General features: G+C 47.0%; 1 protein-coding gene across 2 annotated transcripts in view; it reads right to left on the minus strand.

Annotated features, from left to right (window-relative positions):
• Positions 1 to 11,924: 11,924 nt before the first annotated feature.
• The window catches only part of NTAQ1 (N-terminal glutamine amidase 1), a 147,419-nt gene continuing 132,266 nt past the window's right edge, over positions 11,925 to 27,077 (minus strand). For both annotated transcript variants that reach the window (XM_062188026.1, XM_062188031.1), the window contains exons 7-8: positions 12,511 to 12,646; positions 11,925 to 11,983 (exon numbers count right to left, since the gene is read on the minus strand). In XM_062188026.1, the coding sequence (XP_062044010.1) occupies positions 11,940 to 11,983; positions 12,511 to 12,646 (180 nt within the window). In that variant the 3' untranslated portion in view covers positions 11,925 to 11,939. The remainder of the gene's footprint in view (positions 11,984 to 12,510; positions 12,647 to 27,077) is intronic.

Raw genomic sequence — 27,077 nt, forward strand, 5'->3', positions numbered from 1 at the left:
TCTCTCTCTCTCTCTATATATATATATATATATATATATATATATATATCCCCTCTATAACTCTGCCTTTCAAATAAATAAAATAAAAATTCTGTAAAAAAAAAAAAAAAGACCCAAACGTTGTTGATTGCAGTTCATTCTCCCTCGAACCTGCCCAACTCCTTCCTGAGTGTGTAATTTCACTTTAAATAAATCTTGCTCCTCTGCTCACCTTTAACTGTGACTTTTCTCGTGCAGACAGGAACTTGGACCAAGTCTAGACAGGGGCCACTGCTGGTTCCCTCCCTAAGCGCCTGCAGCCCCATGGTGTTGAAGCCATTGCAAAGGCAAGCAAGGATGTGAACTGGGAAGAAAGGGCAAGAGGAGGGCCTCCAGCAGTGCCCCAACCCCAGTCCCCAAAGGGCATTTCAAGAAATCCCCTTACTCTTTCAAGTTTTTCTGTAAACTCTCTTGAGTTCCTTTCACCTGCAGCCAACTGCATTTACCTGCACACTCAAGAAATACCCGTTGGGGCCTGCCCCAACCTCCCAAGGCCCTGCGGTGTCTCCTAAATCTCAGATGTAAAACACTAAGTCAATGATCAGGACCCACGAGTCCCTTCCAGCTTTTATACTCCAGCTCCAATGTCCTTGGCCTCGCTGGGCCAGCACAGCCTGAAGGCGACGTCTCCAAGTCCACTTCTCGGCATGGGAAACACCTCCTGTCAACAGAGGCCCCTCCCGGCAACTCGCCTTCTCTTCTCCTTCTGTGTCTGCTGGGAGCACTAACAAATGTTCCAGGGGTAACTACAGACCAGGTCTCTTGCAGGACATCCATATGGAAATTTTGGCAGCTGGAGGAAGAGGATGGGAGGGGGGGGAGTGGGGTAAAACAGCTGCCTTTCTTTGAGCAGCAGTGGGACAGAGTGAAGGAAGATATTTCCTCCCCCCACCCCCACCCCATCCCTAGCACAGCTTTGCCTGCTGGGTTCCTTCCTGCAGTCCAGCTCTTGGCTGTGTGCCAAGTGAAACACTCACCTTTCACTTGAAATGTAGCTGGAGGCAGGAACACCAACTTCGGGGAATCCCACCCCTGGGAAGGACACTCAAGAGCAGTAAGCCTCACCTGGCCAGCTACTGACCAGGGTCACAGCAAGCCACTTCACTCACCTAAGTGTCCCAAGTCAGAATTCCCTGTTGGCCAGAAGTGAGCCTGGCTCAAGAGAGCAGGTGTGCACACTTCACCCCAGACTTAACCATGTCTGAATGCTTTCTGGTTTCCCCAGAGGGTTGGCGTCGTCTCTCTCAGGCAGAGTTGAACACTTTGGAAGAAACATCTGGATTCTTGTATCTTTGAGACAGAAAGCTCTCATGTAATGGCTCACTCCCCAAATGCCTGCAACAGCTGGGGCTGGGCCAGACCAAAGCCAGGAGCCAGGAACTCCAGCTGGGTCTGCCACACAGGGGACAGGGACTTGCCCCCTTGCTTGCCTCCCAGGATGCACAACAACGGGAAACTGGATCAGAAATAGAGAAGCCAGGACTGTACCAGGCCCTCTGGTATAGGATTCAGGTCTCCCGGGTGGTATCCCAATGACTGCACAAAACTCCTGCCCCTCTCATGTTTTTAAAATGCCAAGACCATCTTAAGTCATTCACTAAAAAGAGATGTTAACTGAGATTGCAACTACAATCAAGGTGAAAACATAGTAATAACCACCATTCTCACAGTGCCTCCCTCCCCTGTACCAGGTATATTACACCATTACCTACTTTAAATATGTGTCCTATCAAAGAGGCTTTGCTGTCCACCCCCATGTTACAAACACAGCAAGGGTAAGTTGGTTGCTCAGGGTCTGACTTGCAATTAAAACATATGTGGTCAAAAATAGCCCAATGCCACGGAATTAATTCATGAATAAAAATCTACCTAGCAGTTAACTCAAAACAAATGACTCACTGTTAACATCTGATAAGAGTGCCCACCTCTGAGCTCCACCTTTATGTATCTTCTGTATGACCTTGAGAAAAGTCCCTTGGCAGCACAGAGTTTGAAGTCCACTAGGATTACAGAAAGAGCCCAGATCTTGAAAAGAGTGAGGGACTGAGATTAAGTTCTGGCTCCACCAATAACCAGCTAGTCAACGTCAGACAAGTTGAGTGCTATGGTTTGATGTTTGTATCTCCTCCAAAATTCATGTTGAAATATGAACCCCAATTCAATGGGATCAAGATGTAGGGCCTTTTGTAGGTGGATTAGGCCACGAAAGTTCCAACCCCACAGATGGGGTCCGTGTCTTTATAAAGAAGCTGGGGAAGCAAGTTCCTTCTGTCCCTTCTGCCACGTGAGACACAACAGTAAGACGCCATCTTGGAAGCAGACTGTGAGCCCTCACCAGACACAGAACCTGCTGGCAACTTAATCTGCAACTTTCCAGATCCCAGAACTGTGAGCAGTAAATTTGTTCTTCCCAAGTTACCCAGACTGAGGTATTTTGTTACAGTAAGCCAAAGGCACCAAAGACATCAATAACCAGGCTCAGTTTTAATCTTCTTATATGAAAAAAAAAAGAAGGTGCAAATAGCCACCTGAGTTTTTGTAACAATTTTAGATAAGATTTTAAAAGTACCTAGCAAACAAATTAGTCAAAAATGGATCTTAGTAGAGAATGGAACTGGGAATGGGAGAGGGAGGAGTAGGGGTGGGAGAGTGAATGGGAGGGCGGGTATGGTGGGAAGAATCACTATGTTCCTAAAGTAGTACTTATGAAGCACATGAAGTCTGTATTCCTTAAGTAAAAGGTTTCTTGAGGGGGGAGGAGTATAAATAAGTAAATAAGTAAGTACCTAGAAATGAGCACACCATAAGTGCTTAATGCATGGTATTAGTACTGAGGTGACTAATTGGTTGGGCTTGATGAATGAGAGGATAGAAAGGGCAGAGAATTCAAGGGAGAAAAGCCTGGGCGAGGATGCCGCTGGGGCACTGGTCGGTCAGCAAGAACAGAGGCCCCCAGACAGCACGAGTCAAGGGTATAGAGAGGTTGCAGAGGGACAGAGACTGGAAGGAGAACGGAGCACCAGGGAATACTAATGATTTCATTAGCAGCATGCTAAGGACTCTTGGCCTGGACCTTAGAGTTGCCTTGAAGGAGGACCCTCCCACACCCTGCCATGACCACCCTTCCAGAAGGACCACTTTCCAGTTGCTGGCCCAACACCGAGACCTCTGAGTTAACTTCCTGTCTACAGGGACGGAGACGATTACGCAGGTTCACTTGCTCCCTTGCTCTTCTGGCTCCAGGGGAGCCCTCTGCTCCTCCAGCCCCTTACCCCGCGGCTGTCCAGGAGAGGCGTTCCCTGCAGCCGCCTTTCCCTCACAAAGTCACGGGAAGGAGGCTCTTATTCAGCCCATAAACACACCACAATCCATAACCAAGCTCCCCGCGTTCTTTGTGTTTTTATGTGAAGTCTCCAGTATTCTACCCATGGCTTTGAACCCACATCTTCTGGAGCCAGGTTATTGGAAGTGGCTGTTCACAGGAGATTCTACTACTACTTCTTACTTTTGGCTTTTGGGTGGATGGGTAGATTGCTTTTTTTTTTTTTTAACTTATCTCAAAGAAAAACATATTCCCTGATGAACGCAGACAAAATATGAGATTAGATATATTTTCCTTTTTCTGAAGACATTGCTTCCACTTTGGGTAGGATATTGTCTTACCTCACTCTCCCAGAGCTTGGCTTGCCCTAGTGGTTTGAGCGTGGTGACCACTGCGTGGGAAAACACATTTTTTTTCCTTCCCTCAGAACGAATGTGCTGCAGACAAGTGCCAGCTGATGCCCAGCAGTCCCGCGCAAGCTCTGGTCACAAACAAACATGAACAGCGAAACGGGAAGGGAGCCCGCTCTTGCTGAACCAGCACTGAACCCCAGAACTCTGTGCTATCCAAAACTTTATACTTGACTTCAGAGGAAAAGTTGAAGGGTTTGCTTCAGGAGTGTTGCTGTGGATTCATTCTGAGAGCAGGAGCGCAGTGGGGGCAAGAGGCGCGGAGGCACCACACAGACCCCGGGAGTCAGGTGCAGTCGTAACCAGGAGCCTAGGGCTGCCAGACACAGTGTTAAGTAGCTTACATGCGTCATCTAACTGAACCTTCTCACCTTAGCCCTTCAAAGTAGTGTTATCGTTCCCATTTTATAGGTGAGAAACCGTTTGGGTTTACAGTAGTTAATCTGTCCAGAGTCACACAAGTCTGCCCTTGAACTTCACAGTCCACGGGCTTAACTTATGCTATAGATGTTCCTCGATTTATAATAGGGTTATATCCCAACAAGCCCATTGTAAACTGAAACTACTGTACATCAAAAATGCAAATAATTTACCTAACCTATGCAATATCATAGCCTATATAGCCTAATCTACCTTAAATGTCCTCAGCTCACTTACATTAGCCTATAGTTGGGCAAAATCATCTAACACAAAGCCGATTATATACCAAAGTGTTGACATCCCAGGTAATTTATTGAATGCTGTGCTGGAAGTGAAAAATAGAATTGGTCGTATGCACTGTAACATCAAAAAATCCTTCAGGGGGCCAGCCCCGTGGCATAGTGGGTAAAGCCACCGCCTGCAGTGTCAGCATCTCATATGGGCACCACATTGAGTCCCGGCTGCTCCACCTCCAATCCAGCTCCCTGCTATGGCCTGGGAAAGCAGTAGAAGATGGCCCAAGTCCTTGGGTCCCTGCACCCTTGTGGGAGACCCAAAAGAAGCTCCTGGCTCCTGGCTTCAGATCGGCGCAGCTCCAGCCATTGCAGCCATTTGGGAAGTGAACCAGCAGATAGAAGACCTCTCTCTCTCTTTCTCTGCCTCAGCTTCTCTGTAATTCTGTCTTTCAAATAAATAAATAAATAAATAGGTAGATAAATAACTCCTTTTTTAAAAAAAACTTTCAGTTGGACCATTGCAAGCTGGAGAGCATCCATATGCTGTTCTAGAGAACCAATAAAAGCAGGCGCTTCCACAGACATCTGGAGCCAAATCACCTCCTTTTTAAAGTCACGTAAGATGATGCTGAGAGAGAGGAAGGAATCAGCAACAGCCAGCAACCTCCAGAGCCTGAATTTCAAGCAAGTTCACACCCGGGGCAGGGCCTGCAGGCTGTGTGTTCAGAAAGCCGACAGGCACGTTCCCGGCCTCCACAGTAGTCCTCCTTACTATTTCTGGGACTCATTAAAAATAGGATAGTGAGATCTTTTTTGGACAAATTTCCAATCAAAAAACTTGAAGAAGAGTACATTCATCACTTAACTAAGCTGTTAGATTTATTAGTTATGTAGCACTGCCTAAGTGAAGGTTCCCTTTGGTGTTATATTTAATAAAAACAACGTAACAGCTAACACATATGGAGTGTATACAATGTTCCAAGCTCTGTCCCATGCAATTTTCATGGTTTAATTTAGTTAATCCTCACATAACCTGATGAAGGGGGCTAACATTATTACCATTTTACAGGTAATGAGACTAAGGCACAGAAAAATTAAACACTTGCTTGAATCCTGCTAAATATAAAATATATTTTATAAAGTATTTATTAATAGTCCTTCCAGGGCCGGTGCTGTGGTGTATTGGGTAAAGCCGCCACCTGTTCAAGTCCCGGCTGCTCCACTTCTTTTTTTTTTTTTCTTTTTTTTAATTTTTTTTTTTTTTGACAGGCAGAGTGGACAGTGAGAGAGAGAGAGACAGAGAGAAAGGTCTTCCTTTTTGCCGTTGGTTCACCCTCCAATGGCCGCCGCGGTAGCGCGCTGCGGCCGGCGCACCGCGCTGATCCGATGGCAGGAGCCAGGTGCTTCTCCTGGTCTCCCATGGGGTGCAGGGCCCAAGGACTTGGGCCATCCTCCACTGCACTCCCTGGCCACAGCAGAGAGCTGGCCTGGAAGAGGGGCAACCGGGACAGGATCGGTGCCCCAACCGGGACTAGAACCCGGTGTGCCGGCGCCGCAAGGCGGAGGATTAGCCTAGTGAGCCGCGGCGCCGGCTAGGCTGCTCCACTTCTGATCCAGCTCTCTGCTATGGCCTGGAAAAGCAGTAGAAGATGGCCCAAGTCCTTGGGCCCCTGTACCCACGTGGGAGACCAAGAGGAAGCTCCTGGCTCCTGGCTTCGGATCGGCGCAGCTCCTGCCATTGCGGCAAACTGGGGCATGAACTAGCGGATGGAAGACCTCTCTCTCTTCTCTCTCTGCCTCTCCTTCTCTTTCTGTGTAACTCTGACTTTCAAATAAATAAATCTTTTAAAAAAAAAAGTTCTTCCACATGTATTTTTCTATTTGATGCCATAACAATCTTGTGATCTTGTAAGTCACAGAAAAATACTTCATTATTTTTAACACCTCCATTTTGGAAATGAAGGACCCAAGTTTTGCCTGGACTCTACCACTATTGAATTACAGAACTTCTGATCCAGCTCCCTGCTAATACACCTGGGAAAGCAGCAGAAGATGGACCAACTGCTTGGGCTCCTGCACCCTGGTGGCAGACCTGGAAGAAGCTCCTGGCTCCCAGCTTCGGTCTGACCTAGCCCTGGCCATTGTGGCCATTTGGGGACTGAACCAGCAGATAGAAGATATCTCTCTCTCTCTCTCTCTGTAACTCTGACTTTCAAATAGATAAAAATAAATCTTTTTTTAAAAAAAAGGTGGGAAGTCTAGAACTGGACTTTAAGGCTCCTCCAGCTCAAACACTCAAGATAATAGAGATGTCCCTTTTCTCTGGAATGTCCCACCCCATGGCCTGGCAAACCTGAGATCTCTTGGCTTAAATACAGGTAAGTTGGCATCTCCTTAGTGATGGTGAATAAATATGTGGCTTAATTATCTCTCCACCCAAGGGCCAAGGAGAGCAGGCACATTTTCATACTGATTTAATCAAAGACTGCTTAGTTCAGGATGAGGCCAGCCGCATGCCGCAACATCTCTGTTGCCATGAGCACAAGATGGATGATGGCCTAGGGCAGCCGTCCCTGGAGATAATGATAGAGAAATGACACAAAGAGCTCACACATGAAAAGTCCTGGGGGCCTTCACCAGGCAAAAGCCATGTATTTCTCAACATAGTTCCCATTAGGACAGAGGGAGGGGCTGGGCATAGCCATCGGGCCCCAGCTCTCAAGGTCTGAAGCAGCAGGAAACTCCCTACCGCTGCCAAGTCCTGCACACAAGGCAATTCAGAGGCTGAAGTTGTAGTGTTTTTTCTGGGTATTTTTGTTTGGGTTTGTTTTTTTTCTTTTTTAAGGTAATCAACTCTGCCAACATTTAAAAGGGCACTGTGTACTGACAGGATTTGATTTTAAAACAAAAGGTGGGAGATGGATAAGAAATCAATAAGCCTCTTGAGTGCACAATTAACCTGTCATAGCCTTGACACCAGACATTGGAAAGTGGGAAATAGATGGAAAATAACACAAGCCTTCACTAAATCAAAAGGCTTAGAGAACCGGGCATTTTATCAGAAGCTATCAAACAACTATGATGTATTCAATGTGGGAAGATGTTGCTTTATATCTATTATTAGAGGGAAATTATATATGTTTTCTCTACCCAACACTAAACTCCTGCTCTAGAGAATTCCTCACCGGGAGTCCTGGGGTAATGCAGAGCCCACCTCTACTACAGAAACCGAGAAGGCCAGATACACACTTTCCCTGCTTCCCTTGCAGCTAAGTCACAGCCAAGGAGATGGACCCAACGGACTTTAAATCAAAAGCTGATAATGCAAAGAATAGGGCCCATGGGAAAAGGCATGCTGGGTGAGGCCAGGAGCACTGGCAGCAACAGCTGAAACCCAGGGGCAGGGCAGGGCTCTGTTATGTCCTCTGTCCTGGGGGCATATCAGCAGTGGCCTCCCTAGGATGTCCTCTGTCCTGGGGGCACACCAGCAGTGGCCTCCCTAGGATGTCCTCTGTCCTGGGGGCACACCAGCAGTGGCCTCCCTCGGTGGTTTCTCAGGCACAACCTCAGCCTTGGCCCAAGCCGTCATCTTACCTCCCTCATTCCAGTTCATTTTCTACACGTAGATCTTTGCAGAATTCTGTGAACTCCCCAGTAGCCTTTCCTTTTTTCACATCAGTAAGAATTGGTTTCTACTGTTTGTAACCAGGAATTCAGAATTCACTAGGCATGTGACTTGGCCACCTTCATTAACCTCTCTCTCAGCTTCCCTGTCTGCAAAATGGGCTCATACTCCTATGCCTTGCATTTACCCACTCAACAGATAGTATTTACCGAATACACCTGTTAGGGTTGAGACACACAGATTTATAATCTGGTGGGAAATACACGTTAACAAACCATCACAGAAGTTAATTTATCATAACTGTATAAAGCTTTGTAAAAAATTCATAGCAAGGGGCCTGCACTGAGGTGCAGTATGTGAAAGCCCCAGCCTGTATCACCAGCATTCCATATGGGTGCTGATTCAAATCCAAGCTACTCCATTTCTGATCCATTTCCCTGCTAATTCATCTGGGAAAGCAGCAGAGGATGGCCCAAGTGCTTGGGCTCCTGCACCCACATGGAGACCTGGAGGAGGCTCCTGGCTCCTGGCTTTGGATCAGCTCAGCTCTGGCCATTGAGGCCATCTGGGGCATGAACCAGCAGAAGAAAGATGTCTCTCTCTTTCTGTCTCTACCCCTCTCTGTACTTCTTTCAAATGAATAAAATAAATTTTTTTAAATTCATAGCAACAGTATTTATAATAGCTAAAAACAATAGCCAATACCCATCAACTAATGAGTGGAGAAACTAAGTGTAATATATTCATACAGAATGGACAACCATAAGAAGGAGTGAAGTCCTGACACATACCACAATATGAATCAATCTTGAAAACACTGTGTTACATGCAAGAAAATGGCACAAAAGGCCATGTGTTGCATGGTTCATTAGTATGAAATGTACAGAATAGGCAAAGCCATAGAAACAGAGATTAGTGATTCTCAGGGGCTGTGGGAGGAGGGAATGGGGCGTGACTCCTAAGAATTACAGGCTCCTTTCAATGTGATGGAAATGTTCTAGAAGTAGATAGTGGTGATGGTTTCACAACCTGTGAACATATTAAGGATCACTGCACTGTACATCTTCAAAGGTGAATTGTAGGGTATGTGGATGTGTCAAAAAAGAGCTCTCTTTCAATTGTTAAATCAACAACAGGAGTCACCGTGCACTTGCTCTCCATGTAGGATCTCTGTCCTTAATGTGTTGTACTATGTGAATTAACAGTATAACTAGTACTCAAATAGTACTTTATACTTTGTGTTTCTGTGTGGGTGCAAACGGTTGAAATCTTTATTTAGTATATATTAAATTGATCTTCTGTATATAAAGATAATTAAAAATTAACCTTAATGAAGAATGGTATGGGAGAGGGAGTAGGAGGTGGGACAGTTTGGGGGTGGGAGGGCAGGTATGGGGGGAAGAACCGCTATAATGCAAAAGTTATACTTATGAAATTTATATTCATTAAATAAAAGCTTTCTATTAAAAAAAAAAAAGAGCTCTCACTGCTTCACTGTATGCCCCGCCTTCTCCCTCTGCTAATGCTCCCAGGAAAGCACAGTCTCTGGTAACCCTGGGCGCATGCTCCCGGAGAGCAGCTCCATCAGGAAGATCTCCTCCTCTCGCCTTCTCTCTAGGTCAATTCCAGAGAAGCCCCTGATTGGCCCTGTGAGGTCACATGCCCACTTACAGACCAATCACTGTGCCCGAGGGGAGGGACTATGATTGGCTCTGCCTCGTTACCTGGCAACCACAGTGGGGAAGAAGAAGGCTTCTTTGATGACAGCCCCACCAGGATCAAATGGGAAGGGGGAGTGGGTTGTTCTCTCAAAGGAAATGTCGGGCTTTTGCCAAAACAGGGAGGATGAAATGTCATGAACCAATGTCTATCTTGATTTGCCATGACGCTACAGAAACCAAGTCCGTCTGTCCCAGGGGTACCAGAAAACTCTCCCCAAAGACATCTGCAATCAGACCAGAATAGCGTCTGATGGAGGCTGCTGCAGGTAGAGGGAATGCCTTCCCCCGGAAAATAGATGTTAAAACTCACCCCGTTTTATAAAGAGCTAGGCGAGAGGAACTGGAAGGTTCCCAGAACAAAGCCAGGCTCAATGTGGAAGGAGGCAGCAACACTGATCATCCAGGTTTGATCATTACACAGGGTGAACCTGTCTCCAGCTCTCACACTGTACCCCAGCAACGTGTACAATTCTGAGTCAACTGATAGAAAATGCACAAAGTTTAAAAAAAAAAAAGCAGTATCAATTCTAAACAACTAAGTAAATATGAGATAATTTATTTTCAGACCCAGGGATCCTGAATCCCAGCCCAGGTCCCCTTCTGCTGTGGAGAACTGGCACTGGGGAAACCCCCTGCCTCAGGGGGACCTGCGGAAGCTCAGCCTGACGGCTGTCCCTGTGACAGCAGCAACTGCCTAGTTGTTGAAGCCTCTCCCGCTGTTCAGTACCCCAGGCACGGTAAACACCGCTTCGTGCCTAGTGTTCCAGCCCGCTTCCCACATCAAACCTCAGGGAGACCTTTTAACAGGCCTGGGCTTCATCTAGGTAAAACTGTGCTAGGGATGATCAGATCAGCTCAGCTTGCATCTTGGAACACTCTGCATGGTGGGATTTTTTTGTTTGTTTGTTTAATGGCAAAAGGGGAGGGGAAGGTCGGAGACTGGGCTGAGACAAATACATAGACTTTACTGGGCTAGGTGAGAGAGTAAAAAGCATCCCCACGCTCATCTTCAGGCTTGGAAAAATCAAGAAGAACTTTCTAGAAGGTTTTACTTGATGGGGTCAAAGCTGTACAGATGTTCCTGACCCCTCAACTGCCCACTTCGGGGCCAGCCGGGGCCCATTTGGTTCAAAGAACAGAAATCAGTGAAAGATCATCAGGCAGGACTGGATGTGAGGCTTGGAAAATGTCTTGAGGACACACTAATTGGTGTGTCTAGTTGGAGTTACAAGTGTCCCAGCCTGCCCAGGACCGATGGGCTTCCTAGGATGTGGGACTTCAGGTTCTAAAATCAGGACAGTCCCAAGCAATCCATCACGAGCTGGTCACCCGAGCCAACATTGCCAGCTATGCTGCCCCGTGGGTTAGCTCCATTCTCTGACATTGGCTGCAAGGTTAGCCCACACACCAGTCACTATTCCATCACCATCATTTGATGCCTGTGTGATGTCTGGAGTCATGTCACATACACACACATATATGTAATCATGTAACAAGATGGCACTGATGGCCCAATAAAAATCATTCCTAGAGTCTAGATGTCATACCAGAAGATGCAGCTTAGCAAAGGCACTTTTTTGCAACCACATAAAATAACCCTGTGAAGGTTTCAATAAGACGCCACCCTGCACAGGCAGAATTCCATCAGCACAAAGCCAAACGTGTCTCAAAAAACAGTTCTCCAAAAACCATGGACCAGCCTAAAACCCCACAGTGCACCTTGCTAAGAGGGAGCCCTGTGTGCCTGCCACCAGGAAATGGTGACATCTGTAAAATTCAGGGTTGGTTTTTGCTTGGCCAGTGTTGCCTGGACCCCAAGTTCACTTTGTGGGGTGCAGCCCCACTGAAGGCACATGAGTGAACTATCCAGGGAGGGGGAAATGGGTGTCAGAGTGGCCAAAAATAACACATGCCCATGCCACCAGACCATGCTGTTCAATTCTCCTGACTTCTCATATCGTCCCCAGGCGGTTATAAGGTGCACATACGTGCATGTTGAAGGGCTGCTGCCTTAACACGGGGCAGCAGAAAAGACAAAGGACCTGAATCAGGAAACACTGAGGACTGGAATCTGCTCGTGGTTCCTTACCGGCTGTGTCGGGCATCCTCCTCCCCTGCCTTCATCTGTGCCCTGGAGACTGACCCACGTGGGCTGCATCAATGGGCTCATTTGACATCCAGCTTCCGGTTGGGTTGGATCAGTGGAGGCACTGGCAAGAGATCAAAGGGCAGGACATTTATTCCCCCGGGCTGCTTTCTCTCAGATCACTGGGACTTGGTCACATCTTTCTACCAAGGTCATGGCTCCAACCTGAAGGCCCTTTCCTACCGCCACAGCCCCTCTCTCCAGGGACTTGCTCCCTCCACTTCCCCAGGATGGTTAGGTCCAGGGATGGTAACACCCCTTCCCAGAGCTAGCCCTGGGGTGTCCCCACCATCTTGGGCCGTTTCGCTTACTTTGCCCTTTCCATGGTAAGCCATTCTGTTGCTAAGCCCTGCTCAGTCGCTCCATCTAAATGAGCCGAGTATCCTGCAGAGACCTGCACTGATAGACAACTCAGCTAGGAAACCTCAGGCAAGTCACTCAGCATCTGGGGAATTGGTTCTCACAACTGCAAAGGAGGTTGAGTACTTACTTGCCAGGGCCACTGTGGGAAAACACCTGTAGAACCCAACCCCCTACTTGACACCCAGCAGACACTACCTGCAGAGCACCCGTCCGCTGTATGCTGTCTACCTGTAGACACTGCGGCCTTCTTCACTGGACTGCTGATCAACAGCTCCCCGCCCTGAGCCTGTGCACTCCATGTGCTCAGTAAGTGAGGTGTATGTATTGCCAGACTCTTGCTGGTGCCTCTTCCATTCCTTTGGTTCTGGGAAATAGAGAAGAAAAGCTCAGACAGCACTCGACATTGACTCCCTCCTCCAGTTGCTGGTCTTCTAGCTTGGGCCAAAGGAAACTGGTTTTTGTCACACATGATCCCCGAGCTTCCTGTACAAAGAACCCTGCTAAGAAGGGAGACCATTTACACATGGCTGCCCTGCACCAAGACTTGGAGACTGATTTAAAGGCCCCTAATGCAGCTCTAGACTTGAAAACTGTAAAGCATGGCCGATGCCATGGCTCACTAGGCTAATCCTCCCCCTGCGGCGCCGGCACCCCAGGTTCTAGTCCCAGTTGGGGCGCCAGTTCTGTCCCGGTTGCTCCTCTTCCAGTCCAGCTCTCTGTTGTGGCCCGGGAAGGCAGTGGAGGATGGCCCAAGTGCTTGGGCCCTGCACCCGCATGGGAGACCAGGAGGAAGCACCTGGCTCCTGGCTTCTGATCGGCACAGCACGCCGGCCATAGCAGCCACTTGGTGGGGTGAACCAATGGAAGGAAGACCTTTCTCTCTGTCTCTCTCTCTGTCTAACTCTGCCTGTCAAAAACAAAACAAAACAAAACTGTAAAGCACAAGAAGATGTGGTACCTGCAAAAAGGAAAGGCACACACTGGTTTCAGCATGCCACTATGTCCTGGGGTCGGCCACTATGGCAGAGGCTCACCTCCCCCTGCCCCCTACTCCAGCTCTCGCCTCAACCCTAGGCACAGGCTTCACACATCAGGGGGAAGGCTTCACAACAGGCCCACGGCCTGCCAGCTCATCCCCTCTGTCTCCTTCCAGGCGGCTCTGCCCAAGGAAGTTGAGTTGAATCCCTCCGCCCAGACACCACAGCCATGCTCATTCCTGCATGGCTCTGCCCTCTTCCTCAAATGTTTTCCCCCCTTTGCCCAGTGAAACCAGGCTCCTCTTTCAAATGCCACCTCTCCTCTGGGACCTCCATAATTTCCTCCTTACAGAATAAATCTCTTCCTTCTCCACATTCTATTATTCACCATGCATTCCATTTTATTGCAATGGATCTGTCTCCCCAGTCAATGGCCGTAACCTCTAGCATTTATCACATAGCTACTATGTGCCTAGTGCTTCATAAACATCTCATTTTATTCTCACAACTCCACAAATTAGGTCCTGAGACCAAAAATGCCATGACAGCAGAGGTCATCTGATAAGTAGAATTTTTGTTTGGGGTACCTTTTAGTTGTGTCTTTTTTTTTTTTTTTTTTTTTTTGGAGAGGTTTCGAGGGGGGCTTTTTTTTAGGGGACTTTTCCCCCTCAATGATTTCTTTTTTAAGATTTATTTATCTATTTTGAAAGTCAGAGTTAGAGAGAGAGGGATAAGCAGAGAGAGAGATCTTCTATTCATTGGTTTACTCTCCTGATGGCTGCAAAGGCCAGGCCTGAGCCAGGCCAAAGACAGGAGCCAGGAGCTTCATCTGTGTTTCCCACATGGGTGGCAGGGGCCCAAGCACTTGGGCCATCCGCCACTGCTTTCCCAGACACATTACCAGGGAGCTGGATCCGAAATGAAGCAGCCAGGACACAAACCGCTGCCCATATAGGATTCTAGCACTGCAGGCAGCAACTTTACCCACTACACCACGACGCTGGGCCCTCCCTCCAGTCTTAGATCTCCAAGGCCTAGTAATGAGACATAGCAAGCATTCATCAAGCACTTGTTGAAAGAATGGAAGTTAGTATTATGTTTACCCAAGAGTCCACTGAGGAGCAGAACGCTGAACTTGCCCACGGTCACACAGCTTGTCTGGCAGCTGAGAGCCTCATCCAGGCCTCACACCGTGCCCAGGTTATGCCTGTTGGCCAGGGCCACAGCTCATTTCTCTTGGTTTCCCCAATGGCAGGGGATGGTGTGAGGCACTCGGTAAGCACCAAACAAAATGCCGGAGAAGGAATAAATGAATGCTGGGCTACTACAAATCCCAGGGGATCATATTTTGATGACATCAACTGAAAAAGGGAGAGTAACAGCTCAATTCTACTGCATGGCTACAGAAATCAATTTCTCATTTATAATAGAGACACTGTTGCCGTAAGAGTGCTAGGGGGAAAGAACATTTGCCTGAGTTTCTTAAGCGAAGTAGACTTTTACATAACCCGTTCCCCTCGTTTTATCTTGGTCCTGGCGTGCCTGTCTCCTGGAAAGCTGCAAGTGAGTCAGATGCTCACAGCTCACATTGCTTTAAATATCTCAGGGGCTCTTGATTTTTTGGAAAAGCACTACAGATACTTTAAGCAAAGGAAAATGGCTTCAATAAAATAAAATACAATTTGTATCATACACAGTCCCTGCAGGTTATAAAGGTAGGCTCAAGGTGGTTTAAGAGAGTTTTGTGTGTGTGTGTGTGTGTGTGTTAAGATTTATTTATTTATTTGAAAGTCAGAGTTACAGAGAGAGAGAGAGATCTTCCACCCACTTGTTCACTCCCCAGATGGCTGCAACAGACAAGGCTGGGTCAGGCCTTCTTCCAGGTCTCAGGGGCCCAAGCACTCAAGCCATTTCCTGCTGCTTTTCCCAGGCTGTTAGCTGGAACCTGGTTCGGAAGTGGAGGAGCTGGGACACGAACCAGCGCCCATATGGGATACCAGCGTTGCAGGCTGCGGCTTGACGCTGGTCCCAAGTTAGGAGGTTTTCATAACGGGATCAGTTACAGAAGCATGGGTGGGGTTAAGAGAACCTACCAAAGACTGGCAGGGCAGGAAGCTGTTGCTACCTCGGGGTCTCAGGGGAGGAAAGCACTCACGGGAGGCAGAGCCCAAGCAGGGCCTGCCTGGAAGGAACTCGGTGCGAGAAGAGCTAGGCCAATGGCACTGAAACCAAGAAGGAAGTGGCAAGAAATACCCTGTCTTCTCTCCTCCCAGCCTCTGGCCATCTGTCAGGGACCTTCGCTGGCCAGACACCCGTGGAAAGCAGAGGGCAAGGTGCCCAGGTGAGGCTGTCTGTGGGGCTCAGCTTCTAGGCCCAGAGAGAGACCAAAGACAGATTGAGGGGGAGGGGAGGGGCAGAGAAGGGCCTTCGTGGTCTACCTATGTCCTAACATCTCTCCGTGTGTCCTTCCCCACCCCTACCTCTCTCCTGCCACCTTCGGGAGGTACGACAGTACCGTAGGAAGAGCACAAGTCCCAGCTCTGCCGTCGCAAACTGTGATTCTGTGTGAGTCCCCAGCCTGCAGTTTCCTTGTGAATAAAAGAGGGTTTGAGGGGTGAATTAAACAAATCAATGTGACTTGGTGTAACTAGGCAGCCAGTTAAGTCTAAGCAAGCTGGAGTTCGTACAGCCCCACAACGAAACCGTACGTCTTTAACGATCGGCTTAATGTGCCCTTCTTCCCAGGATGCACCTGTGTCGCAGCTGGGACCAGGACACTTGTTAAGACCTCACCCTATCTGTTTATCCAATTAAGGTACCAGCTCCTAACTCATAAAAAGAGGCTGAGAACGAGGGAGCGGTCTCTCCATGGATCACACTCGAAGGTACCACCCTCTTTTCCTCTTTCAAGGGCAAGCTCTGGCCCACTCCTGATGGGTATTTCTCCAGGGGGCAGCCCACACCCATGCATGAATGTTTGTTTATTCCCTCCCTGTTAAGCAAATCCTGCTCTCATGAGTGCAATATACATGTGGATGCCTGCACTTGGAATCCTTCTCTCTGTGGGGTCAGGGACCTGGAATAAAAAAAATGATGATGCTCAGGCCCATATCAAATGTAGATGGAAGCTCAGTCACACAATAGGCGCTCACAGGAACTGTTACTGCCTCCCACCTGCCCTCAAGCTAAACCCCACATCGGAAGCATCAGTTTTAGGAACTGCTTATAACAAAGCAGGTGCCTTACGCAAAACCGTAAAATATCAGCAGATCCCTTGCTCTGGCTCAGCCGTGCTGCTCTGATGATGCTCCTGCCAAGGGTTGAGAAGCAAACTCTACAGCTCTATGCTTTTCAGTTTTTCATCTTTAACCCTCACCCAGAGACAACGTTCTTCTTCAACTCAGTATGTTTAAATTTGCCAGTTTGAGGCAATGCAGTAATCCCTTAAGTGGGCTTGAGTCCAGTTTTCTTAGCAGATGATTTCTTTGTTTTAAAGATTTATTTATTTATTTGAAATGCAGAGTTAGAGAGAGGCAGAGGCAGAGAGAGAGAGAGAGGTCTTCCATCTGCTGGTTAACTCCCCAAGTGGCCGCAACAGCTGGAGGTGGGCCAAGCTGAAGCCAGGAGCCAGGGGCTTCTTCCAGGTCTCCCACATGGGTGCAGGGGTCAAAGGACTTGGGCTATCTTCTTCTGCTTTCCCAGGCCATAGCAGAGCAGTGAATTGGAAATGGAGCAACTGGGTCTCAAACCAGCACCCATATGGGATGTCAGCACTGCAGGTGGCGGCTTTACCCACTAGGCCACACTGCTGGCCTCTAGCAGATGATTTCTTTTGGTATGCCAGTCCTAATACTTAAAAATCATTCTCTCTGGTCTAGGTCAGCCCTTGGCCCCAGTACACACGTAAGCACATATGATGGAGGGACTTGGGGAGCAACAGGCAAAAGAGAAAGTAAGTGTTTGTGTGTGTCGCAGTCCCAGAATCCCTTCCCTACATGGACGTTCCGCCCAGCCGAGATTATTATTTGCAAGCAACAGAAATCAACCTTGGCTCTAGTAAGCACAAAATTTTTTTTAAGGGGGAGAGAGAGAGAGAGAGAGAGAGAGAGTTTTTCATCCATTTGTTCATTCTCCAAGTGCCTGCAACTGCTGTGACTGGGTCAGGCTGAAGCCAGGATCCAGGAACTCAGTTTCAGGTCTCCCGTGTAGGGGTAGGGACCCACGTACTTGAACCATCACCTGCTGACTCCTATGGTGCACGTTAAAAAATGGAAGCTGAGGTGGGACTCGAACTGAGCACCCTGATGAGGGATATGGGCATCTCACATGGTGTTGTAACCACAGCGCCGGACGTCCACCACAAAGTTCTCACTGAAAGACTGTCAGGACCCACAAATCATAGGAAGAGCACAAGTCATAGTGCTGTCAGTATCAACAAATGGCTGCAGGGGACGGGGCTGTGGTGTAGACGGTTAGGCCACTGCCTGTGATGCTAGCATCCTATATGGGCGCCAGTTTGAGTCCTGGCTGCTCCACTTTCAATCCAGCTCCCTGCTCATGCTCCTGGGAAGAAAACAGAAGGTGGCCCAAGTGCTTGGGCCCCTGCACCCATGTGGGAGACCCGGAAGAAGCTCCTGGCTCCTGGCTTCAGACCAGCTCAGCTCTAGCCATTGCAGCCATCTGGGGAGTGGACCAATGGATGGAAGACCTTTCTGTCTGTCTGCCTGTCTGTCTCCCTCCCACCTCCCCTCTCTGTGATTCTGGCTTTCAAATAAATAAAAAATACAAAAACAAATGGGTGCAGAAACAGGCTTGGCAAACAGGTGAGAACCGAGAGAGCCCCAGAGGCGCAGGCAGTGAGGGCTACAGCAAAGCTACTGCACCAGGAAGCATGTGTGGTCAGCTTGCAGGAAAGCCCCCAACACAGAACCATCAACCTCCTTCCATTCCTCCCCCAACAGAGTGTGGGGCCAGTCCAAGCTATATCACGTGCCTGTCCCTGGCTGGACCACAGCCAGAAGTCAGATCTGGTCTCTCTAGGTCCTGGATTTGGAAGTGAGCATGACCTTCCACCAAGAACACACACAGCAAGGCACCCCTCAATCAGGGGCTGGCAGAAAGGGTCCTACCCAGGCAGTGAAAAACAGTAATAAAAGACAAAATTTCACCATACACTCATTTACCTTTTGACTTTAGGTGATTTCACTCTTTGCTTACTTTTTTAAAAGAAAGTGTCACTTATCTTCAGGGAGAGATAGCACAATAGGAGAGATAGAAAATAGATAGATGATAAATAGATAGATAGATAGATAGATATGATAGATAGACAATAGATAGATAGATAGACATGATAGATAGACAATAGATAGATAGATATGATATGATAGATAAATAGACAATAGATAGATTGATAGACAATAGATAGATGATAGACATGATAGATAGACAATAGATAGATAGGTAGATATGATAGATAAATAGACAATAGATAGATTGATAGACAATAGATAGATGATAGACATGATAGATAGACAATAGATAGATAGATAGATAGATATGATAGATAAATAGACAATAGATAGATTGATAGACAATAGATAGATGATAGACATGATAGATAGACAATAGATAGATAGATAGATAGATATGATAGATAAATAGACAATAGATAGATTGATAGATAGACAATAGATAGATAGATAGAGGGGGGAGAGAGAGAGAGAGAGAGAGAGATAGGCCAGCGCCGTGGCTTAACAGGCTAATCCTCCGCCTTGCGGCGCAGGCACACCGGGTTCTAGTCCCAGTTGGGGCGCCGGATTCTATCCCGGTTGCCCCTCTTCCAGGCCAGCTCTCTGCTATGGCCCGGGAAGGCAGTGGAGGATGGCCCAAGTGCTTGGGCCCTGCACCCGCATGGGAGACCAGGAGAAGCACCTGGCTCCTGGCTTCGGATCAGCACGATGCGCCGGCCGCAGCGGCCATTGGAGAGTGAACCAACGGCAAAGGAAGACCTTCCTCTCTGTCTCTCTCTCTCTCACTATCCACTCTGTCTGTCAAAAAAAAAAAAAAAAAAAAAAGGAGAGAGATGACATTTTCAGGGCATTTGAAGATGACACATGTGGACGACTGTATTTCAGCATGCTGCAAGCCCTGGCAGGGAAAAACCATCTTATCTGAGAGGGGTCAGATAGCCAAGGCAACAAGGGAAGATCCCTAGTGAATGTTGTGCCAAGTCCAGCTCCTGCCACTTCCTCTGGGCAGGCCCGGGCAATTCGGAAGAATCCTTCCAGCAACACAGGCCATCTTCCCAGGGGGCAGAGGAAGCACAGCATTTGTTCTGTTGTTGGCCCTAATACTAGTGAAAGGGAGGCCTCACTCAGGTCAACGGGAATCTAGCCCCCAGCCTTCCATCTAACCTCTGCCTACCCCAAAATACTGAAAGCTCTTCTTGGTTTCCCTTTCCTCACCCCTGGTGTCTAATCAATCACTGAGTCGGGCAGTGCTGGTCTCCTAAACATTTCTCTATCCCAGCTTTCCATGGCTGTCATGTTCACTGATTGCTGCCTAAAAACACCAACAGCCTCCCAGCTTGTCCCTGGCCCCTGCCATGTGAGTCTCATGTCCCGCCCTCCACCCCGGTAGATTTCTACCTGCAGCCCTACCTGCCCATGGGAACAGTAGTGTCGCCCTTACCTACAGTTTTGCTGTCTATGATTTCGGTTACCTGAGATCAACCATGGTCCAAAAAGAGTAAACAGAAAATTCCAGAAATAAGTAACTTGTAAGTTTTAAGTTGCAAACCGTCCTGCTTAGCATAATGAAATCTCTCACCGTCTAACCTTGCCCAGGAAAGGAACCACCTCTTTGTCCAGTGCATCCACACTGCACACACTGCCCACTGGCCAGTCACTTGGTTGCCGTCACACTTGGCACACAGGCAGTAACGCAGGTCTTGTGTTCAGGTAAGGTCACTCACAGCCCAACACTACCACACCGTACTGACATCATCAGCCTACCTCACTGCATCTCATAGGCATTGTGTCATGTCAGAGCACCACAAGAACACTTGCTATAATAAGATATATTGAGAGAGACCACATTCACATAACTTTTATTAGCATACATTGTTACGATTGTTCTATTTTACTATTAGTTACTGCGGCTAATTTCTTACTGTGCCCACTTTATAAATTTAACTTTATCATAGGTATGTGTGTATGGGGAAAAAAACATTATATTTGCGGTTTGCTACTTCAGTTTCAGGCATTCACCGGGGTCTTGGAAGATTCCCACCATAGATAATGTGGGGCAACTGTATTCCCAGGCTTCAACCTCTTCTGTGACCCCACCCCTTTAGATAAGGCCAGAGCCTTCTAATGAGGCACCCAGAGCCCTCTGCAACCTCACCCTTACCTGCCTCCCCAACACCAGCTGCCCTCAACCCCCGCTTCAAATTCTACTGTTCACCACACCCCTGGCTGTTCCCAGCCTCTGTGCCATTGTTCCTGCTACCTGCTCTACCTGTAATGCCCACCCACTCCCATCCTGACCACTATTTGCCTGATGCTTTAAAACCTAGCTCAAGACTAACCCTGGGAAGCTTCCTCTGACTGTTCTAGGTTGGGTTTATTCTCAAAGGTTTCCTAATAATTCCCTGTCGAGATCTCTCCCTGCACATGTCATACGCTTTGAGGTATATGAGTGTATCTCTCTCTCTCTCTCTCTCTCTCTCTCTCTCTCTCTCTCTCTCTCTCCCCCTCTCCTCTTATGGCCTATAAACTCCGTAAGGGTAAGTGTTCCTCTTCCTGGTCTCAAAGCTGCTTTAGAAAACTGCCAACAACACAGCAAGTGTGGAATGTTTCCCTGTTTAGATAATGAATTAATGATATTCTATAATAAATTTCCCCACCTGTAAAATGGTCAAAAACAGAAGCCAAGATAAGCATTCCTTTCATTTAGTTGATGTAAAAGAAGAGGGGAAAAAATCTAAGTCATGAGCATGTCTTCAATAAATACACCATGTGAAGACATTCAGCAGAGGTTTTTATGGAATACCACTTTTATCAAAGCAGATGTTGAAAAGATTAAATTATTTCTTAAATTACTGTCAACAGTGAATCCCAGCTGAAAATACTATGTCCCTTAAGGGACTGAATTTCTCAGGCTGCAGGCAGAATGGGAAAGAAGGTGAACATTCTGTACTTCTTTTTAAACTACCCTCTGTTTCCTGAAATGAATGTACTGTTGTTTAACAGAAATCATGGGCTCGTTTTCTTTTTATTTCTATTGAATCATCTGAGAGAAGCAATAAAATGTTTTGTAGTTCGTGGGTCACGATGCCAGGCAACAACTTAGAAACTCAATCCCACATCGACTGTGAACTCACATGCCCCAGGCATCAGGTACACAGCAGGAAGCAAAATACCTACATGGACATTAGCTTTCTGCCCAAAAATGACAGCTTGTCCGGCAGAAATAGACAGACCACCCAGGAAACAGGGGAGAAGAGCATTGTGGTTTTCTGTTTCCCAGTGGAAAACCTGTGATTATTATGATCACCCTTCAATCCCTGGTGTTTAAGAGCCATACAACCATCTCTCCAGCGCATACGTGTGTGGAAATGTGAAAAACGGGACACCAAACAGGTCCAGTGACTTCTCTGGGGTTTGACAAATCAGGAGCTGACTCACTCAAGGAGCAAATCGTGACTCACAAAACGCTTCTCCAATCACTAGGGTCAACCAGTCAAAACACACAGTGATGACAACAACTCGGCCAATAATAACAAGCAGTTATCCTCCTGATGGTCAGCGAAGGGCTTACGGGCCACCTGACGCTTCAAATGTGCTGTTTTCCTAAGATCCTGATAGAATTTCAAGAGTGACCTCTTTAGGAACTCAAGTCACTGTTTTTGTTTTTCTTGTACTCTTTGGACCAAACTCGTCTGATGAAAAGTCCTGATAAAATCCAGTCGCTGGAATGTGTAACTCACATAATTTTAATTTCACTTCAAAATTTACATTTCTCAAGAGCACTGGTCAGGACAGCCAGAGTAACGGAATTTTCTAACCCTGTTCGTTTTGTCACAGGTGCCCAACAGGACTGCTTGCTACATTCTGTGTTCAGTACTGCAGAGAACCCAGCACAAGTTCCTTCTTTGGGTCTTGGTCTTCCCCTGGCTAACGGGGGGGAACTGGACCAGGTCACCTGTGGTGCCTGTTGTGATTTTTAAGCAGACCTTTGAGTAGATGATTAGCATACTGAGCCTCAGTCTCTTCATCTGTAAATTGGGATGACTATACCTACTTGCCAAGTTATCAGGGTAGTATTGATAATAGATAAATAAAACACTGACACAATATCTAAATAAATGTCAGCCCGAGCTATTTTTGCATATGAGCAATCTCAGAACTGAAATTTGATGTTCACCCATTCAAGATACCAACTGGGACCGGGACTTGGCATAGCAGGTAAGACACAGGACAGGATGCCCACTTTCCACATCAGAGTGCCTGGGTTCAGCTCCCAGCTCCGCCTCCCAATTCCAGTTTCCTGCTAGTGCCCACCCTGGGAGGCAGAAGGTGATGGCTCAAGTGGTTGAGTCCCTGCTACCTTGGTGGCAGTCCTGGATTGAGCTCCTGGTTCCTGGCTTTTCCCCCACCTCCAAGCCATTCTGGGGATTTGGGGAGTGAACTGTTGAATAGGAGCTTGCTTTCTCTCTCTTCTTCCCTCCCTCTCTCTCAAATAAATAATTTTTAAAAGTTTTAAGATATTATCTGAAGGATTATAGACTAGTTTTAATCAAGTCCAGATACTAATACAAGGATATTTTTAAAAGTCCATGGAAAATTAAATTAAAAGATAAGTTTATTTTGCTGTCAAAGAAACACACTGTTGAAATCCAAGTACACAAAAGGTGTTCAAAATGTTCATGGTGGGGGAGGGGTGCACATTTAGCCAGTTGAGAAACTCAGTTTAATACCTGGTTCCAGCTCCTGACTCCAGCTTCTTTCTTTTGTTTTTGTAAATATTTATCTATTTATTTGAAAGGCAGAATTACAGAGAGAGAGAGCTTCCACCCACAAGTTCACTCCCCAGATGGCTACAATGGCCGGAGCTAAGCTGATCCGAAGTCAGGAGCTAGGAGCTTCTTCTGGGTCTCCCATGTGGGTCCAGGGACCCAAGGACTTGGGCCATCTTCCGCTGCTTTCCCAGGCCATAGCAGAGAGCTGGATCAGAAATGGAGCAGCTGGGACTCGAGCCAGTGTCCATATGGGATGCCAGCGCACTGCAGGCGGCAGCTTTACCTACTATGCTACAGTGCCGGCCCCTCCAGCTTCCTTCTAATGCAGACCTGAGGAGGTAACCATAATGCCTCGACTACTGGGCTCCTGCCATCCGCATGGAGACCTGGACTGAATTCCCAGCTCCAGGCTTCAACTAGGCCCAGTCACTGCAGCTACTTGGGATAGTCAATGGAAGCTTCTTCCTTCCTTCCTTCGTTTCTTTCCTTCATTTCTTTCCTTTCTTTCCTTTTTCCTTTCTTTCTCTCTCTCTCTCTCACATAAATAAATATTTTTAATCCAATGGAGAATGTTTATTATGAAAAAAATTATGCATGGATTTCAATTTTTTGCACTAAAATGAACTTCTATCGAGTTCATGTTTCCACGAGCTTTTTGAAGTATTCTGAAGTTTTCTCAGACTGTATTGGAAAGTTTTGCATCTACAACTTTAACACACAAACTGACCATAACAAATTCAACATCCTTATTTTAAAGTCTATGCTTTTTTTCAAGAAGACACGAGATTTGGCCTATTGGTGTGAATGCTGCACTTTCATTCATTTCATTGTGTTATACAAACGTTAGCAGCTTCGTCTCCCTAGTCCTTTTCCCTACTTATTAAAAGAAAAAGGAGAATTTTCATTAACGCGAGCAATAGGGCTATGAAAGGTGGAGGATTATAGCAAAACGCCCTTGATCCTCTCTCAAAAACAGAACCAGGCCCACATTTGAAGAAAGCCAAATGATTCTCATTAAAGTAATGAGCATATTTGCAGTGACATGTGTCTGACCAACTTTAATTTAGTTGGCAGGACTTGTGGCAGCCAGAGACCCAAAAATAACACACAGTTGGCAGTCCCTGCCCCAGCACACCTCGCAGACGCATTTCACACTGTTTCAAGGAGGCCCACCCTAGGCTAAGGTCATATGCAAATCGTTGTGACATTAAACACACATTCCTTGCCACTCGTTGTATGGGTTGAATTTAATTTACTGAGTGTCTCCAGCTCCTCTGCTATAAAATTCGCTCCAGCTTCAGCAGATCTGGTGGACTCCTGCCCCCACCCCACCCGACAAGCTGGCTATTTTTAACTTACAACTTACCACTGATAAGTATTTTTCACAAAAAAAAAATTCTTTCAGAAAGAGAAACTATGAAAAAACAAAATACCATTGCATTTTAGAGAGAAGTCAGTCTCCCAGCCAAAGCCATAAACGAATGTCATTTGAGTTTAGAAGCAACAAAGTGTTTCATGTTTACCAAGTTTTTCACAGTGCCTCCTACAATTTCTCTAAACTGCCTTGGAAGGAAGTGGACAGGCTAAATTTGTGCTATGTCTACGGAATATGGCCCATCTCCATGGTTCCAGTGCAGTAAGTACTGACAATATGCAAGCCATCATTTCATTGTATGAGGGTCCTTTTAAAAGTTCACAGAAAAATGGAACTAAGTGATACTGTTTTTGAAACTCATGCACAGTTTTCTCACAATACACATTTCCTATGATCTCTACAAAGAACTTGCATATGTATTTTTGCACAAATGAACTTACCTTTCAGTTCCATTTTCCATGAGTTTTTTGAAGTACTGTCATACTTTTACTCCGATAGACAATTTCCCACATCTGGAAATCAGCTGAATGAGCTACATCTCTTGCTCCAAAAATCTATAATTCGATGAGGAAAATGGATACAGACAACCGAGGAAAAGATGGAAATGCAAACTTTGCTCAGATAATAACAGTTATTGTCCATGTTGGCATTGTTAGCAGCACTGCGTCTATATATTACCCCCGTTAAATCTCATAGCACCTGCTGATACAGGTACTGTCATTATGCCCTAGATGAAAGCATGGCACAGTTTAAGCAACTTGCCCAAGATCCCACAGCTTTGTAAGTGGGGGTCCGTGACTCAAACCAAACCAGTCTGGCTCCAGTCAGGGCAGAGGGGAGAACCTGTCTGAGTTCCTCCATATGTCTCTGGGTGGTCTCAAGCAGCTTCTCTAACTTTCCCAAGTCTGAGTTTCCACATCTGTAAAATGGGAACAATAATCCCCAGCTCAGAGGATGTGAGGCGCAGAGGCTACGCTTGCCAAGTGCTTGGCACCGTGTCCCCAGCTTGGCTGGCACCCGCCGTCGCCAGAACCGCACACTCACACATCTTTTCTGAGATGCCGCCTTTTGACCACCTTCCTTGTTCTCTTCACCAGCTGGCAAAGGCACCACCATTAGAGGACAGGCTGTATCGGGTGGGACCTGGGCTGCCAACCACCCCCCACACACACACCTCGCTATGTCCCTAGATGTGACAGGACGTCAATACGAGGAGGCTTGGAAAGAAGAACTTTCCGGGTCAGCTCAGCAACACTTGTTGAATTATTTATAGACTGCTTTCCATGCACCAAGCCCAGTGCGAGGCGCCGGTTCTTAAATTGCTGAGACACGGTCCTACCTCAAGGAGCTCATAGCCCCACAGAGAGGAAGCGCACGGGGAAAATCTAATGCCCAGCATGCAAGCGGGCAATCTGTTTTAGGAAGCTGTGCGGGAAGACAATGGTTAAGCGGCCCTGCAAAGGAGCTCCCGGCCACGATGCTCGCCGTGGGTGCGTGACCAGACCATCAGGCTGCACTGGGTCCTGGCCAGTCTGTGCCTTGTGAAATTCTTCCAGGATCAGTCTGCCTGCGTATCTTAAGCCTCAAGCTATAGCACTGAGCCTTTGCCTTTGGGGATTCTCAAACGCTCAGCCATGATAAGGCTTCCAATCACAGAGTCTTTATAAGGTCAAGCCAACATATGATGTGAAAGTAACTATTCCGGACATAGCCTTTATCTTTAAGGGCCCTGCATTACATAGCTCCCTAGCAAGAATCATGTGTTTGAAGAAGTGTCAAGTTCGATTTTTAATGCTAGGGGAAATAGAAAGCAGTCAATGACACTTCAGAAGAAGTCTCGGTTAAAATACAATAATCACTAAATTTTTTAATCTGACAGACAGACAGACATAGAGAGATAGATAAAGGTCTCCCATCTGCTGGTTCACCCCGCAAATGCCCAGAATCATCATTTCTAGGCTAGGCCAAAGCAAGGTGTGGGGACTTAATCCAGGTCTCCCAAGTGCATGGTAGGGACTCAACTAGTTGAACAGTCACTTGCTGCCTCCCAGGGTTTGCATTAGGAGGAAACTAGAATCAAAAGTGGAGCTGGGACTCTGACCAGGCACTTGGATGAAGGATGCAGGCCAAACACCTGCCCACCCACGCCCCTTCTTTTTGAGGAGCAGGAGACAAAATAGGACTCAAAATAAATAATGAGGTTTCCTGAGATTAGTTCTTAGCCAAAAGACAAGGACCAAAAAAAGTGCTTGAATTCTAGACATTTTAGTTTATATAAAAAAAAAAAAGCTCACCAAATGTCAGCCCCCGAACCCCTAACAGAAGTCACCTATTGACATAATGATGCTATGTAACAAAAAGACCACAAAAACTTCAATGGCATTCAAGAAGAAACATCTATTTCTCACTAACACATCTGTAG

Source organism: Lepus europaeus, chromosome 4, assembly GCF_033115175.1.
Source record: "Lepus europaeus isolate LE1 chromosome 4, mLepTim1.pri, whole genome shotgun sequence".
In the NCBI taxonomy this organism is placed as follows: domain Eukaryota; kingdom Metazoa; phylum Chordata; class Mammalia; order Lagomorpha; family Leporidae; genus Lepus; species Lepus europaeus.